The 18,183-nt window shown below is 31.8% G+C and overlaps 2 protein-coding genes across 2 annotated transcripts; both read left to right on the top strand.

The window, feature by feature from the left end:
- Positions 1-3,181: 3,181 nt before the first annotated feature.
- LOC134727185 (uncharacterized) lies at positions 3,182-5,978 on the top strand. Its single transcript, XM_063591562.1, has 3 exons — positions 3,182-3,250; positions 4,466-4,541; positions 5,494-5,978. Exons 1-3 carry the CDS (start codon positions 3,232-3,234, stop codon positions 5,756-5,758), a joined length of 360 nt encoding a protein of 119 aa, XP_063447632.1. The 5' UTR covers positions 3,182-3,231; the 3' UTR covers positions 5,759-5,978.
- Positions 5,979-8,683: 2,705 nt separating this feature from the next.
- Positions 8,684-9,817, top strand: LOC134726560 (uncharacterized). The gene has a single exon (XM_063590966.1). It carries the CDS (start codon positions 8,684-8,686, stop codon positions 9,815-9,817), a length of 1,134 nt encoding a protein of 377 aa, XP_063447036.1.
- Positions 9,818-18,183: the final 8,366 nt, after the last annotated feature.

The following is an 18,183-nucleotide window of genomic DNA, read 5'->3' on the forward strand; positions in this document are numbered from 1 at the left end:
ATACAAAAGGAGAGGGAGTAAAGTACCATGATTTATATATTTTTCAGAGACATATCTGTCTTTGTCACAATGTATGATATCAAGTATTCCATATAAACAATGTTTTAATGGAATATTTCATATAGAATAAGAATTCAGTAGGTAGACATTGTGCTAAATAGTGACACCGAGAAACCATTTTGAGACCACTAAAGTCGTTTTTTTATCCAACGATCCTAAAATTCGGAATAATCCCAGTTCAAGTATAATAGGAGAAACCGTTTTATAAACCTAATGTGTCATTGTATAAGCAAGTACAACCTAAAAATATTTGCTCAGTTTTCTTTTTTTTTGGTTAAAAACAGTCGGGAGTCTTATTGCGTACTGAACCTTAAATTTGGGCTTCTGGAATCTGGATGCAAATTCGCCTATAATTTGATTAAATGTTACTTAAAAAAGCTAAAGATAACAAATGAATTATGCCTCTATATAAATTAAGTGAGTCTTACCTGAATGATGATGATTTAGGTTGTATTCAATTATAATTTTGTTGTTTTCTGTACATAAAGCTGTTTGTAAATAATCAATATTGCGGATAGTTTGGCGGATTTTTTTCACTCGAGAAATCTCGTGCACACGCGTGAAGTTGTCCGCTGGGTAATAGTTGTAGCGACAAGTTGTCAATCTCTGTATTTATATATCTCTGCTAAAAACGACAAAAAATATATCAAAATCAGTTTGGTGTGTATGCTTTACTGAATTAATACTTTACAATAACACGATGTATTGCAGAATGAACATTGTATTTGTTAATTGCATATTTCTTAATTGCATATTTCTTAACAATGATAATACATTTTTAAAAGTACTTGGGTGTATTGTCTGAAATTTCTTTTGCGCTCTAAGATTTTTTTTCACAATTATGATAAAAATATTGTAACACATGTCATAGCATGAATTTACCGCTTGTCAAAATCAGTTATCATTGATATCTAAGACACATGATCCGTAATATTTCTGTATATGTTTCTCTAACCGCTTGTTTTCATCAGTAACGTTTACAGCCGAATCCGAATCAAAACAAAATTTGTGAAAAATCTGTTGCATTATAAAAAAGTGGCCTGCATGTGCTTTCATCCTGGATATTTGTCTCACCATACCATATATAATTATTTCTATGTTGTGATAAAAATATTTTCCTTATATTTGCAGGGGAGTTAACAAGAAAAACATGGTATGATTACCAAGAGGACTGTTTGAAACAAGGACACTTTGTACTGTATAACAGAGATATTCTCAGTAGCCTCACTCCATCAAATGAAATATACTGGACTCCAGTTTTTAGGTCCCATACCTTGTCGTCTGGTATTTAATATATTGTTATTTGCAATGTTTTAAATTCATAGAATTTTAAAAGTTATTCCTGATCTGATATTTTCTTTACCCTGTTAACTAGGCTGAATATTTTTTGATCATTTATGTGATAGAACTATTTGTTTTACATATAATTCGTTATATATTTTTTTTTTATAGATATAGGAAGATGTGGTGTGAGTGTCAATGAGACAACTCTCCATCCAAATCACAATTTTAAAATTAAACCATTACAGGTCTATGTACGGCCTTCAACACGGAGTCTTGGCATACACCGAACAACTAGCTATAAGAGGCCCCAAAATAACTAGTGTACAACCATTCAAACGGGAAAACCAACGGTCTAATCTATATAAAAAAACGAGAAAAGAGAAACACGTATAAAGTACATAAACAAACGACAACTACTGTACATCAGATTCCTGACTTAGGACAGGTGCAATCATTTCCAGCGGGATCAAACGTTTTAATGGTACCAAATCTTCTCCCTTTTTCTGAAACAATAGCATTACATCACAACATAGAAAAACACACGATAAAATATCAATTTGCAGGCTTAACTCAACTAAAAATGCGAAAAATTTCACCCTTCGACAATAATCACTTTTGAAAAAAAATGCTTTTAAAAATGCAGGTAAATCTTGTAGTTTATACAAATGTAGTAAGAAGAAGCGAAAACTAAAAGATATTCCAAATAATCAAAGCTGGTATATTGACTAGATCCATATTAATATAAGATAACAATAAAGCATTACAAACAGTATCAACAGGTCGAATTAAAAGAAAATACGATTTGAGGGTATTCGCAGTTACTGACAGCTAGTTAAAAGCCAAAGCCAAAAACAATTAATAATAAATAATCATGCATTAGAGACTTAAATCAACTAAAACACATCCCAGGGATTTTAATTTTAATTTTCATTACTTTAAAATCTTTTTATAATTATGTGACGAAGTTTAATAATTTCTAAAGTGAGTTTCGAATGATGGATTTTAACTTACTTAATTTGCAGAAATTGCTAAAGGGAAAGATTTTTGTATGGCATTGCCAAATGCTGAGCCCAGACATTTCACAATAGAAAATTGTTCATCTCATTTGCCTTTTCTGTGTACAAAATCAAGTAAGTGTCGATATTTCATTTCTTGTTTATGTTTTCCCATCGTTTAATTATAAACTTATCGCATGCACACATTGAAGACTCTATCGGGTAGTGTATTGTATATGCATATGAATTGTTATTACATATGGTGTAGCATTCTACTATTTTCATTGGATAATGAAATCACGTGTTTCAGTTATTTTATGTATCCGTAGCCTTGTTTCTATTTTGTATATTCACGCTATATTTCTATTTATATGTATATTTGTGGTCAATATGTGTTAAATTTAGATTTATGACGTCATGACATCACACATAATAGCCACAGAGGAAGCGCCGCGGCATACAATAAGAAAAATTGCAAGTTTATCACTAGATATTTTAAAATTTTTATGTTAAACGCAGACGCCAAGAATGCAAGAAAGCTAATGCAACAAGCTATGAAGTTGTTAAAGAATATTGATATTTTCAATTACATGTTATAATTCTTGCCCGAATTCTTGCAAAATACAATTGAAAAATACACAAAAAGAACATTAAACGTCATTTTCCTAATACATTATTTACATATGTAATATAAAGATTAAGGACTTTCACTTAGTATTCACGTTATATATGGACCTGTTAGACTAAAATTGACACTCGGACTTTGTCTTCAGTCAATATAATCCAAACACGTCCATATATAACGTCTTTAATTGATAAATAACAAATATCACTTTCATATTTAGAACGACCAAAGAATGCCAGTGAATCGGACATAAAGCACCTTTATGAGATGGCAATTCTTACATCAGGTAAGTTTTCTGCTAAGCATATCATAAGTAAATGCAGGCTTATTTAATGTTAAACATCGTTTGGTTTAATTATAGTTTGATGTGTTTTATCTTTTGATTTTGCCATTTGGGATTTTCCACTTGGATTTTCCTCATAGTGCAGTATTTTTGTAATTTTACTTTTTTGCACGGTGTAACATTGGATTGAAAAAAGAAAAGATTTGAACTTTTCATTAAAAGTGTAAATCCGAACAAAAATAACTCCAAGGAAAATTTATAGTGGAAAATCCATTATCAAAATGCACAATCAAAAGCTCCCACACATCAATGGAAAACAACTGCCATAGTCCTGATTAATGCAGGAAATGAAGGACTAAACCTGTTTATTTAGTTAGCTTAACCTCTGATTTATATGAAAAGAGTTTAAAAACTAACTACAAAACTCCTAAATGACTTGATTAAAATCCATTGATATTTTTTCGTTTCAACAAGTTTCCTTCTGTTTTCTTGTCTCTATACTTAAATTTTTTCTAAGGTTGACATTTTTTTATGTGTTTTTTAATTAATGTTTGTATTTTTTTTTACTGTTTTAGAGTTCTGATTTATTTGTCATTTTCAACAAGAAAATATTTTGAAACTTATGACCAAAATACAGCTTTTACATGAAAACCCTGTCTACTAAAATCTGAAATAATTTTTCTTCTGATGAATCACATTGATACTATTGTTAACTCTCATTGGTTTAAGTATATTGCTTAATTTAAACATGGGATTTTGAATAGATTGATTATTCTATCGTCTAAAAAGTAAAACCACAAAAATACTGATATGCAAGGAAAATTTAAAACGGAAAGTCCTTAATCATACGGCTTAATCATAAGCGCAAACACAAAATTATATTTTATTCTTTTATTCATGTATTTGAATGATTGTACCAAAATGCAAAAAAATCATCAAACACGCTTCACATCAAATAAACTTGCATTTATTTAAACTCCAAACTTCTAAAGAAACATACATGTTTTGTTTACTATCATTATCAAGAATGAAAATGACCAATTGTGATTCGAAACACATGACTTGATATCCCTTCGTCACGAACTCTCAAGTCAAATATTTGAAAGCCGAGGAGATATTAGACCCGAAATTACGGATTATAATGTTTCCTTTAAAAAAATACATAAGTGTAAAAAACTATACTTATCGATGTTTATTTATTTATTTTATCTATTTAAGTAATAATAGCAGCTGCTTTGATAATCATTTTATTGATATTTCTGATGATAATGATCAGCTCTAGAGCATTTAGAAGGTAAGTTTAGGGCTTAGCTTTTTTTATTTTATTGATATTTCTGATGAAAATTATCAGCTCTAGAGCATTTAGATGGTAAGTTCAGTGGACTTTGCTTATCATTTCATTGATATTTCTGATGATAATGATCAGCTCTAGAGCATAAGGAAGGTAAGTTAAGTGGACATTGCCAATCATTTTGGTTACGCTAACATTCCAGATTAAGAATAATTTGAAAATGTGCATTGGGCTTTCTACTTTATTTTCGATCATATCACCAACATAAGCATGCAAGAAATACTTGTATATCAGTATGACGATAAATGAATAGAACATGAACCAATTACCTTCGGTAGCTCTTCAGGTAGCACCCACCTCATATCTATTTGCCCCCGAAAGGAGCATGTATGGTAGATAGGGTTGATTTGGGTCTATGTTACTAATGCAATGAAAGAACTTTAATTACATGGCACCGACAACATAGAATTTTTGTAATAAAACACAATGGAAGGCTCAGCATACGATTTCCCACACATTTGTAACTGAAGACTTTACATAACAACTTACAGCAAAGAAAATCTAGTTGCCGAAAAGTAAGATGTTGCAGAAAACAAATATCATTCAGAAATTCATGGTTAGGACCTGATTCATATTTCTCACATTATCAATAACACGATTTAATATGATGCATTCACAGCTTTAACTATAAATTACCCAAGAAATTAATCCTGGTATTTATGATGAGTTAATCTACCTCAGACATGTAGAAGATTTATTTTGCGGAACTAAAAAACCTATGCTACTATTTCCCTTTAAAGACAACCCAAAATTGTCGACGTACTTGAATATATAATAATTCATAGACGTGGTTCTTAATTTAATTTATATAAAACAACCAACACAGTAATACGATCAAAAATCTAAATTGACAGGGGAACATGTATACACAAATATATCTTTACATATTTTATAGATTGAGATTCTATAAAGAAAAGTTACAAAAAGTAAATGAAAGGTTACAAGGTACAGAGTTTTCAGAATACACTGGTTTAGATGAAACCAATGTAGAGGGAAACGAATCCGGTTATAGAGAACTGTCTCCTAATATGCAACAGTGTTCAACAATACGTAATGCGCATACACCAAGAGACCAGCTCGATCACCAAGGTTACTTGGTACCTGAACAACATTACCAAACCATTCCAGAAATCATGCACTACGCTGAGACTGGTGTATAAAAGGAAAAAAAACATCAATGGTTTGAGTAAACAATAGTTATATGATGGTTTTAGTAAACTATAGTTATATGATTGTGATCTTAACGATTTTGTGCTTTTGAAGCGAGAAAGATTGAAAAACCCAACTGTCGAATGAAAAAGAAAGAAACACACATACTTATATTCAGCTACCTGTTAACACCTATCTCATAATAAATCATCTATGCTGTTTGTATTTCTACACCTGTTTTAGTTTTGACTGTATATGATTGTAATCCTTATTTGCATTCTCTTATAATCTGAATAAATAGGTTTATTATTAACATAGGTCTCACACCAATTCACAACAATTTAATTTCGGTGAGTTTACAATCTATCAAGTACACATTTGTATTATTAAAGTGACTCGTGAATAGAATGAATTGTGTTTGGCCTCACAATAAAATTGAGAAAGGAAATGGTGAATATGTCAAAGCGACAACCACCCGACCATAGAGCAGATAACAGCCGAAGGCAACCAATGGGTCTTCAATGTAGCGAGAATTCCCGCACCCGTAGGTGTCCTTCAGCTGGCCCCTAAAAATATGCCTATTACGTCTCAACCGCAGAATTGAAATTGATGTTAAATTGCTAGTGGGAGACACGGTTGCAGTTTCTTGGTTTTGACCAGCATTTTCGCTCTCCACAAAAAAGAAACAATTACTTTTAGCTACATTGGCCATAATACATTTTCATTTGTCGTCATCTTTGAGATGTTGATACAAATTGGATACAATATCTGTCATTTAATTCAGGGGAGAGCTTAGAGACATGTTACATATTGAGTGGATCATGAGTACTGTTATTTAAACGTTCATTAAACATTTTTAACAGTTTTAGACATCATTAACTGTAAACACTTTCTTGGAGTAATACAGAACTTGAATCGAAGCTTATCAATAATCATGAAATAGCATACGGAGAATAATTTGTAAAGGTTTAGTACTATCCTAAGACCTAAATGGGCCGTCAGTATAACAATCTTCAAATAAATCACAATTCAGAGGCAATACGCAGAGATTCACATATTCATTTACTTACTTTTTAGTCTGATAACGATTTGACAATCCTCGTACTCATCTCACCATTTGAAATTTATTGTTGATTAAAACATGGGTGGTATTCACCACTTGTACCCCTCATGATTCACTATATTTTTGATTTAAAAGGCATGACATAATGTTTTCCCCCTTGGAAATGCAATCAAAAGTTTTGTGTTCGTTTCGTTTACACGAACAACAATCCATGGGTCAACAATGTATCCTCGTAATATCGTGCGTTTTTCGAGAAAAAGCTTGTGTAAAATAGATGTTCTATCAAAACAAATAAGAATTGAAACTGCGTCGTCTACACATGAACCAAATAAATTAATGATATCTAAAAAAAAAAAAAAAAAATTGTCAGTCTGTTACTGTCGAATGTTCATTAGTTAGTTATTTAAAGATTTAAATATAAATACCGGCATTGTCGAATATTTTGCTCGAAATATAAATATAATTTCTTTCGTTTGAACGAAGTGAATAAGAGTGAAATTATTTTCTCTTGTTTGTTCATGATGTATGTAGGTGTCGTGCTTATCACACGGTCATTTTCCCCGCCAAAACGGGGGTTTTGGTCATTCAGCACGACAGCGCCAAACCGTCAACACACATTTATTTATCTAAAGTTTAATTCTTAAGTAAGTTGGTAAATTTTTTGTAATGTCGGACCCTGAAGAGAGGGAAACCCCAGAACAGGAGGTGTCTCTTAGAGACGTTATGAAAGCTGTTAAAACCCAGGGTGACTTTAACGAAAAACTTAGGAAAGACATTTCCGATTTAAGACATGAAGTTCACGGGTCTACCGTTGCAGTTGCTTCCCAGGTTAAAAAGTTAAAAACTGAATCTCAATATAATTGGAAGTATGAGGGAAATAAGGTTCAATTTCTACTAAATACTGAATTTTTAGAAGACCTGACACAACCTATTTGGGCCATTGATAATTCAAAGAGCGACTAAGCACGGGAAACTATTACTGAAGTAATTGACAAGATTAAAAAAAAATAAACTTGTTAAGATTACCGATAGTAGTGAAGGGGGTTGGGAGACTGTTAGGCAATATGAAAGTAATCCAGTGGCCAGTGACTTCGACGATGAGAGCAAAATTAATAAAGCTGAGAGTAGGGCGATACGTAAACGTAATGCAAAAGGAAAAAAGTCTGCTTCTAAGAAGGCTAATTATTCTGTTCCTAGTACTCCTTCTCATTTTGTTGATACTTTTCAAACAAAAAATCAGCCCTTTCGTGAACCCCAGTCATGGTACAATGGTCAAGCTTGTATCAAAATCAGCCCAGCACGAGCGGATATCAACGACAAAATAGACAAGGTGCATGTTATGGTTGTTGATCGTTCCAGCACTGGAGAAGCCAGTGTCCCTTCAATCCCAGACCTATCCAACCAAAATCGAAATAGTACAGACTTTATAAAAGATGAGTATAATTGTAGCATAGATTATTTAATTGAAAATAATACAACTAAAGTATCTTCGATAAGTGACTCGGATAATCTCACTAATAATTACTACGAGTATGAACAGGGACAGGCACATATTATTGTGAAGAACAGGCTTAAAAGTCACTATTTTTTTTGGAAAAATATTGGTTGTTATGATTATATTTTAGATACTATTTTGAATGGTTACAAAATTCCTTTTTACAGTACCCCTCCTTCTATATGCTTAAAAAACAATCGATCGGCAATCATCCATAGCGAGTTTGTTACCGAAGCTATACATGATCTTCTTATAAGTTATATATTTACTAAAATCACAAGACCACTTATAAAAAAGTGGAGGGGTGAAGGTAAACAAGTTTTAATGTACCTAGATGATGGTTTAGGCACTCATACGGACGAAGAAACTTGCAAAACTATGTCCAATCAAGTGAGACAAGATTTAATTCAGAGTGGATTTGTTCCTAAAAATGAAAAATCTAAATGGTCACCTATGAAACTTTTGGTATTTTTGGGTTATTCAATTGACACAAACCGTGGCACTATAGCTTTTCCGAACGAAAGAGTTCAAAGGGTTTTAAAAACTATTGCTGACGTTGAATATTATGTATCTAAACATGGCAAAGTCCATGCACGATTGGTTGCTTCTTTAGTGGGACAAATAGTGTCCATGTCATACGTCATTGGAAACGTTGCTTATATCATGTCTAAACATTTAAGCATTGATATTTTAAGTATGACTTCGTGGAATAGTTGTATTGTTTTATCAACAGAAAGCTTGATACGAATTAAATTTTGGAGAGAAAATTTAGAACACGTAAATGTTAAAAAGTTTTCTTCAGATGTGTCATGTCAATCTGTAGTTTATAGTGATGCAAGCAATACAGGATATGGTGGCTATGTTGTAGAAACACCTTTTAATATAGCACATGGTATGTGGTCCGAATGTGAGGCTTCAAAGAGTTCTACGTGGAAAGAGCTAAATGCTGTTAGAAATATTCTATTATCTATGATCAATGTATTAAAAGATAAACGAATTAAATGGTTCAGTGATAACCAGAATGTAGTAACTATTGTGGAAAAAGGTAGTATGAAACCTGAGTTACAGGATATTGCTATGTGCATTTTTGAGAATTGTTTGATACATAATATATCTATTTGGGTTCCTAGAACCTTGAATGAGAAAGCGGATTTCATCAGTCGTATTATTGATTATGACGATTGGGGTATTGACGAACAGTTATTTATGTATGTAGATTCCCTATGGGGACCTCATGAGATAGACTGGTTTGCAAATGATGACAATCATAAGTTAACGGTATTTTATTCCCGTTATTGGACGGTGAACTCGATGGGTATCGATGCATTCACTATTAACTGGCAAGGTGCCAATGGTTGGTTTGTACCACCTGTATGTTTAGTGTCTAAAGTAATAAGTTACATGAGGCAATGTTTTGCTCATGGGACACTACACTTGTTTTACCTTTATGGAAGTCGGCAAGCTTTTGGCCGATGTTATGTCCTACGGGTGAAGGGTTCATTAAAGAGGTGAAAGGCTGTATAGATTTAACTACTAACAAGAAATTCTATACTTCTGGTAAAGGGAATAAATCAGTATTTGGAAATATTGATTTACCCTTCAGGGTGTTGGCTTTGAGACTTGATTTTGAACCTTTTTAACAACTAATATAAAAGTTCTTGAGTTGGTGGTGGTAATGTTACAGTAGGCCTGAGGGGCTGTGGGTGTGGTTTAATCTTAAGTGAAATGCAAGACGAGTTATGTGAACATTAGATTGTGAAATTGTTTATATACAAATTGTATGTGCTTTGTACATTATGTTTTAATGTGATTTTTATTTTTACATATGTTTTTGCAGGCTTTCGAAAGCGATCTGTTGGAATTACCTGATACTTTGATTGAGAAAATTCATTTACTTCCTGATTTGTTAACCGAAAGTAAATCTAACAATACCGTTCAAAATTATTATTATGGTTTTTTGAGATGGAAAAAATGGGCTTTATCTAATGGAATATCTAGTGAATTTATTTTACCGGCCAAACCAATACATGTGGCTATATATTTAGCATGTTTAGTGCAACAAAATCGTACGCCCAGTCCTATCAATGAAGCGTTTTATAGTATTAGATGTGCACATAAAATTATTAGTGTTATTTCTCCTACAGATTCTGATTTAGTGAAAAATATTCTTGAAGGAGCTAAGAGACGTCTATCTGTTCCGATTAAAAAGAAAGAACCGATCACTCCAGATATGCTTTCACAGATGTTCGACAGGTTATATTGTGAAAATAACCTTTACAACCAGCGTACTATTTCTGCTTGTTTGTTATCTTATTCTGGTTTTTTACGTGTTTCTGAATTGCTGAATTTGAGAACCTGTGATATTCAATTTTTTCAAAGTCATATGTCAGTATTCATACAGAAAAGTAAAACGGATATTTACAGAGATGGTGATCGAATAATCATTGCGAGAACCGGGAATAAATTATGTCCTGTGAAGAACTTGGAGAGTTTTTTTTAGAATGGAGCAATAATCCACTTGATACTAATGTTTTCGTATTTCAGAATTTGACAAAAACCAAGGAAAATTATGTGTTCCGAAAAGAAAACAAACCTCTTTCTTATACAAGAATGCGAGAGCTATTTATAGAAGCATTTTCTCCGATTGTGCCAAATATAAAATCTTTTGGCCTTCACAGTCTAAGGTCTGGTGGAGCTTCTGCAGCTCGTAATTTTGGTATTTCTGATAGACTTTTTAAAAGGCATGGACGTTGGAGGTCGGAGACAGCAAAAGACGGTTACGTTAAGGACTCGTTTTCGGACAGAATGTTAGTTTCACAAAATTTGGGTCTTTAGTATATTTTTTCAAAATTAATTATTAGTCCTTTTTTACATATTGTCCCTTTCTTTGGTTCAGTAGCGGCGTTGTCGTGTGACTTTGCACTTTATTTATGAGTTTATTGTTTTCTTCATACTGTTTAGCAGTATGTCATTTACATTTTCATCAATACGAAGAATTTGTGGTATATGGTATATGAGACCAATACGAAGTATTTGTGGTATATGGTATATGAGACCAATACGAAGTATTTGTGGTATATGGTATATGAGACGGCATTGAGTAGTAATTCTGTTTTTTGAATACAGAATGAAGTTTGTTACAAGAGAAATATAATTTCTTTCGTTTGAACGAAGTGAATAAGAGTGAAATTATTTTCTCTTGTTTGTTCATGATGTATGTAGGTGTCGTGCTTATAGCACGGTCATTTTCCCCGCCAAAACGGGGGTTTTGGTCATTCAGCACGACAGCGCCGAACCGTCAACACACATTTATTTATTTAAAGTTTAATTCTTAAGTAAGTTGGTAAATTTTAATTTATAAGTTCCCCCTTTTATCGTAATTATATGATTGATAGGACTGGAGTGTAGTTTTTATGCTTGGAAAATTAGAAATTATATTGTTGAAATGTTGTATTGTGTATACAAGTTATATGAATTGTTTCATATCTTTAATAAACTGAGCAGCGGCGTTGTCGTGTGGCTTTGCACTTTATTTATGAGTTTATTGTTTTCTTCATACTGTTTAGCAGTATGTCATTTACATTTTCATCAATACGAAGAATTTGTGGTATATGGTATATGAGACCAATACGAAGTATTTGTGGTATATGGTATATGAGACCAATACGAAGTATTTGTGGTATATGGTATATTAGACGGCATTGAGTATTAATTCTGTTTTTTGAATACAGAATGAAGTTTGTTACAAGAGAACAGATATATCTCGTTTGATTGACTTTCTCTTAAGTATAGACTTTCGAAACGTTGTAAAGCTAATTGTGTTTCTTTTTTAATCGAAATGTTGTTTGCTTTTCACACTTGTTATGCTAACTGCGAGTGTGAACTAATGTATATTGTTTTTGAGTTTTAATATGAACAGAAAGATTAAAACTAGTTATGTGCTTTTTTTTTTATCCAAAACAATTTGTTTGAATGCTTTTATTTTTTTATTAAATATCTAATCACATATATAATATAATTTCCGCCTTTTCCACAAAAAAATGAGTAATTTTAAAACAATGCATTTACATCCATATTTAGTAGATGATCTATAAAACAAAAAGGAACCAAACAGATTGATTCTACGTATGGTAGTTGCTATCAAAGTGATATAAATAGAAATATGAATATATTAAAATCATGTGGATCCGTTTTGTACATTTTAGCAATTTTTTAGTATTTTTTTTTTACAGAGGTATTAGGTGAAAGATGGTTTAAACAAATTTCAGAATACTATTTCACTAGCTTTGCATAAGCTTACTATGACTAACATAGGTGTTTAAAAGTGCGACAAGGAAAGCTTTTAAATCCGACAATTTAGCGAGTTATTCTCATAAAAATTTGAAATGTCTCACCGTGGAACATGATAATGCATTGACATACAAAATTACAAAAAGGATATCCTAACAGCTAACCTTGGCACCATTCAACTTTGTATGAGAATCAATCGTTTGAAATTGTCGGTTTGTGTTAGGATTTGGCACTATCAATTAACACATATGTATATTTTGGTCAACTTCCGAAGCAAGGTTGTCGGCTCTCCGGACATTCCCGAAGTCCTGCGTATAACATTAATTGATTGCCGAGTTTATGAGCTTCGGTCCTTGTTGGAAGTTGATATGTTGGTCATAGTAATCATAAAGGCATACAAAAAATAACCAAATATAACCAGAAAATAGAATCAATAATATAACTGGTCAAATGAATTAAGGAGAAAGTACATGAATGTTCTAAATTGTAAAATATTGTGCCTTGAAAATAATTTGAAAAAAGTTTAATACAACCGAAAGTCATTTTTTTGTTCGAGAAATGCACTTTGCTATACAAGTTGCTATTTTAATACATTTTTCGTCTTTTTATGGTAATTATTGATGTTTATAAATAAAATAATTAACATTCTTAAAAACAATTCAACATGTGTAAACTGCAAAAGCAGGAAGAGAAATATATATAAGACACCAAGACTAATCAACACTACACATCATAAAAAATTTAACAATACTAAGCAAAGTAAAGTCGGGGATACACTTATTAGGAATCAACGCTACCTACTGCACTAGGCTATTGCAAAAACATAGAACGATATTTAAATGTATCTATTTTAGTCACACAAATGATAATGAAAACTTTCATCATATTCCTTTTTGTGAGGAAACAATTAATTAATTGGTCAAAAAAGACAATTAGCTCTTTCAGGAAATCAGTTTTTAATGTTCCATTATTCAAGTATTTTTTCCTGCGCATTAGTCCTTGAAGAAGTATGTCACGTTTACTTTGTTTTGAATAAAATTACCATTGCTATTTGATGAAATATGATGATAGGCAAAACTCGTTTTAGTGTTGCAAAAGACTTGATTTATAGGCAAACGATATAATATAGTCATTCGTTTAAATTTACTGTTTTCAAATGTATGAATTATTATAGTAGGGATTTTCTTATCCCAGGCAGATAACTTACCCGATTTTGTTTTTGTCCATGGATTTATAAGTTTTGAACAGCGGTATACTACTGTTGCCTTTATTTAGCCGTATTTGGTAAAACCTTTTGGAACTTTTGGTCATCAATGCTTTGTACTTGTTTTGGCTCTTGATTATGTTTTATCTGAGCGTCACTGATGAGTTTTATGTTGACGAAACGCGCGTCTGTCGTATTAAATTATAAGCCTGGTACCTTTTGATAGCTATTATTAGTGTCTTTCTATGTCCTGTATGTTCTCCAATTTATTTGTACTGTAGTAATGTAATGTTGTCATTTTAATATTATATTCAACATTGCCAAAACAGCATGAGGTTTAGCAAGCCACAAAACCAGGTTCAACCCACCATCTTTTCTTTAAATGTACTGTACCAAGTCAGGAAAATGGCCATTGTTATATTATAGTTCGTTTCAGTGTGTGTTGCATTTTAGTGTTGTGTTTCTGTTGTGTCATGGTTCTTATATTTAATGAGTTTCCCTGAGTTGTAGTTTGTAACCCGGATATGTTTTTTTTTTTCTCAAACGATTAATGATTTTCGAACAGCGGTATATTACTGTTGCCTTCATACACTAAAACAACTAAAAAATATGAACATATATAGGGACCTGTAAACATGTCTTTCAATCACAATGCTCATAATATGATGATCATGACCAACTTTTCGGTGCGTGTGTAATTGACATCTCTCTAACGTTTCTGTTGAAGTTTGGTTATTTTTTTAATTTAACTTAATTCTGAAAAATTACGAATAATACCACATACTAGTAGATAAACAAATTCACCATAGATACCAGGATAAAAAAAAGTTGCCAACAGATGCATGTTCTACTACAAACGGCTGATGAGACTGAGTTACGCTTAAATTAAAAATTCTAAAAAGGAAAAATAAAGTACAAAATTGAAGATCATTGAGGACCCAACAATATATAAACACACCATTTTGTACGTACGAATTCTGTCTGAATTATCTGCAAGTCAGACGTGGAATCTAACACAATTAACTTAGTTACTGTCAAATAATTTCAAAATATTGGTTCTTGGATTTTACAACTGATTATAATAATGTTTATTTTGTTCTATATAAAGGTTTCATATTAAACTTTAAGAAAAGTAAAATCAATTTAGTTTACTAATAGAGTATCGAATTCACAGGTTAATGTGCTAGATGAATCCATCCGCTTCACAGAAATTAATATAGAAAACAAGCATATCACAACCACATCAAAGCTTAAGACTTCTTCTGAAAATTTGAAGGTCCCTACTATGTATTGGCTACATAAACTACATAAAAAAACATTTAAATATCGATTCATTTCGGCCTCTAGTAAGTGTTCTACAACTAATCTGTCAGTGCTTTTAACTAGTTCATTAACTACTATTAAATAGCTTATCATAAACTATTGTAATAAAATATATGAACATAGTGGTATAAATCATTTTTGGAGTGTAAAAAAAAAATCTTTAGATGTTTTAAATAAATTACGGGCTTTTGATGGTCCTTTTGATTCTGTTAATAGTTTCGATTTTTCTACTCTTTCGTTACACTTCCACACTATCTTATTAATCAAAAGTTTTCCTATTTAATTAAATGGTCGTTTGGTAAAGCTGAATGTAGATATATTTGCTGCAACTCATTTAAATCCTTTTTCTCTAATGAGAAAGGTAAATATGCTAGATATACTTATTGGAGGTGTGATGAGATGATTGAAGCTGTTAATTTTCTCCTTGATAATATTTACGTACGTTTCGGCAACAAAGTTTATCGACAGGTTGTAGGTATCCCCATGGGCGCTAATTGTGCCCCTTTAATAGCGGACTTGTTTTTGTACTGTTACGAATCACAGTTTATGACTAAACTCAGTAAAGACCCGTTATAATTACATTTAATTGATAAATTCAACAACACTAACCGTTATCTTGATGATGTTTTTTCGTTAAATAATCAAGAATTTTCTCAATATACTGCTGAAATTTACCCCAAGGAACTTACTTTAAATAAATCAAATGTATTCGGTAATAACTGTCCTTTCCTGAATTTAGATATTTCGGTTTTAAACGGGAAACTACACACTAACATATTTACGACAAGAGAGACGATTTTTCGTTCCCTATTGTTAATTTATTTTCCACTTTTAGATTGTGATGTTCCTTTGGCACCATCTTACGGTGTTTATATTTCACAACTTGTTCGTTATGCCCGTGTCTAGCTCTGTTGTGACGTTTTTGATTTTAACGAACACAACCTTTGTATAACTGGTAAATTATTAAACCAGGGATATCGTTACCATAAATTACTTAAAATATTTATTTTGTTATCAGTAGATTAAAAGCTAACTAAATATAACTAGTATGTTATATACATATACATTTTCATGGATCTACAATCTGTCCATACCTGTAACTTGGCATTGCACAAGGTCATGTTTTTCTCTGGCTGTTTATGACGTCTTTACACTAAATCCATTAGGTGTTGGATGTGTACGTATGGATAGTTTAGTCTTAGATGCATGATTTTTTATTAGTTGTTAGGGGCTTTGAACTAGATGTCAGATAACTGCAAGTACTCTCAGATCTGTTCATTGTGTCTTTTTGTGTCGGGATGTATAAGTACCCGGCCACGTTCATGATGAGTTAAGCCTTTTTCAACTGATTTTTTTAGTTCGTTCGTATGTTGTACTTTTATACCACTGTCCCAGGTTAAGGGGAGAGTTGGGATCCCGCTAACATTTTTAACCCCGCCACATTATTTATGTATGTGCCTGTCCCAAGTCAGGAGCCTGTAATTCAGTGGTTGTCGTTTGTTTATGTGTTACACATTTTTGTTCATTTTTTTAACATAAATAAGGCCGTTAGTTTTCACGATTGAATTGTTTTACATTGTCTTATCGGGGCCTTTTATAGCTGACTATGCGGTATGGGCTTTGTTCATTGTTGAAAGCCGTACGGTGACCTATAGTTGTTAATGTTTGTGTCATTTTGGTCTTTTGTGGATAGTTGTCTCATTGGCAATCATACCACATCTTCTTTTTTATAGATGAAGTTATTCAGAAATTCTATAAATATAATGAACAAAAAATACCTGTGGCCATTTTTGAAGTTTAATTTACTTAGTTTGTTGCATACATTGATCATTCTTACTATGTTAAGTATAAATTATGCATGCTTGATTTATTTTTGGCAACTATCGGACATGGTATTATTAAACTATCTTTATGATAAATATCTAATGAACTAGTAGGCAAATGAAAAAGAAACATTCAAAAAATAACTTCCAATCTTGAAAAAGTAACACAACAAAATGTAAAAAAGGGTTAAACTAAATTAACTGGAATGTATACCTAACCTCGCATTTTTTTTTAAAGATACATGAAAAAAATAATTGATGTTTCCCGGTTTCTTAGATATATCAGGGAAATGTTGTCTAAAGCTGAAGGAACAGTATGATAACATTATGATTTTGGCTGTTAACATAACTGAACATATGACTAAGGAAACCAATCAGTTTAGATTGTTTCATGTTCATTTGCTTTACATTTGGTCCTTTTTGGTTTTGTCATCTCTTTAATGTTTGTAATAGATTTTAAACTTTCACCTTCACTGCATACATAAACGTATGATTATGTTGTAAATACCGTCATCGTTCCTAAGCATCAAACGCAATACAAATATAGAAATTAAAAAAAAATCTAGTTGAAATAATTGTTCCTAAGTGACGATTTAATACGAGGAAATAATTAAAACTATCTTTCATCAAAATTAAAACATTTATTGATTCATACAGAAGACATACATGCGACAATGCAGCTCTTCATTTTGACAATTTGCATAACGTTTTCTGGTAAGTTATGCATTTGTTTTTTTTCCAAACATGACGTTTACTCAATGTTGAGAAGCATTCTTTTCATTAATTTGATAAGAAACAGTGAAAAGGGATTTTAAAATAATGAAGCATAACCTTTTAAGGTTTTATGGCATTATTTGAAATCAAACAAGTGTGTATAATTTGTCTTAATGCAAAAATAACTATTCAGTGTTGTGTGTCTGGCTAAGGAATGATTCTCCAAAAAGGAAAAAAAATGTGAGTTAAATCAATTATATCTAGGTTTTCATATATCTTTTTCTCTAAGAGAATTTACTTTGAATTGAAATAAAATTAGAAAACTTTTATGTCTTTTTTTAGAGTGTTCAACCTTTATCGGATTTCCCATTAGTAACTGGACAACAAGTTCCCAGGTATGTTCTTTACCAGAAGTTAACAACATCAACACCACAGACACATTTAATAATTTATCAGAGAACACGACCTTCAAGGAAGATGATAAAGCTTGGACTGGAACAGTGATAAAATACACAAAATTTGCT

This window comes from Mytilus trossulus, chromosome 7 (genome assembly GCF_036588685.1).
Source record: "Mytilus trossulus isolate FHL-02 chromosome 7, PNRI_Mtr1.1.1.hap1, whole genome shotgun sequence".
Taxonomy (NCBI): domain Eukaryota; kingdom Metazoa; phylum Mollusca; class Bivalvia; order Mytilida; family Mytilidae; genus Mytilus; species Mytilus trossulus.

Excerpts from the sequence above, each read along its gene's own strand:
- LOC134726560 (XM_063590966.1), top strand. The coding sequence starts at position 8,684 with ATGTCCAATCAAGTGAGACAAGATTTAATTCAGAGTGGATTTGTTCCT.
- LOC134727185 (XM_063591562.1), top strand. Across the intron at positions 4,542-5,493 it reads AGCTCTAGAGCATTTAGAAG|ATTGAGATTCTATAAAGAAA; the intron begins GTAAGTTTAGGG and ends CATATTTTATAG.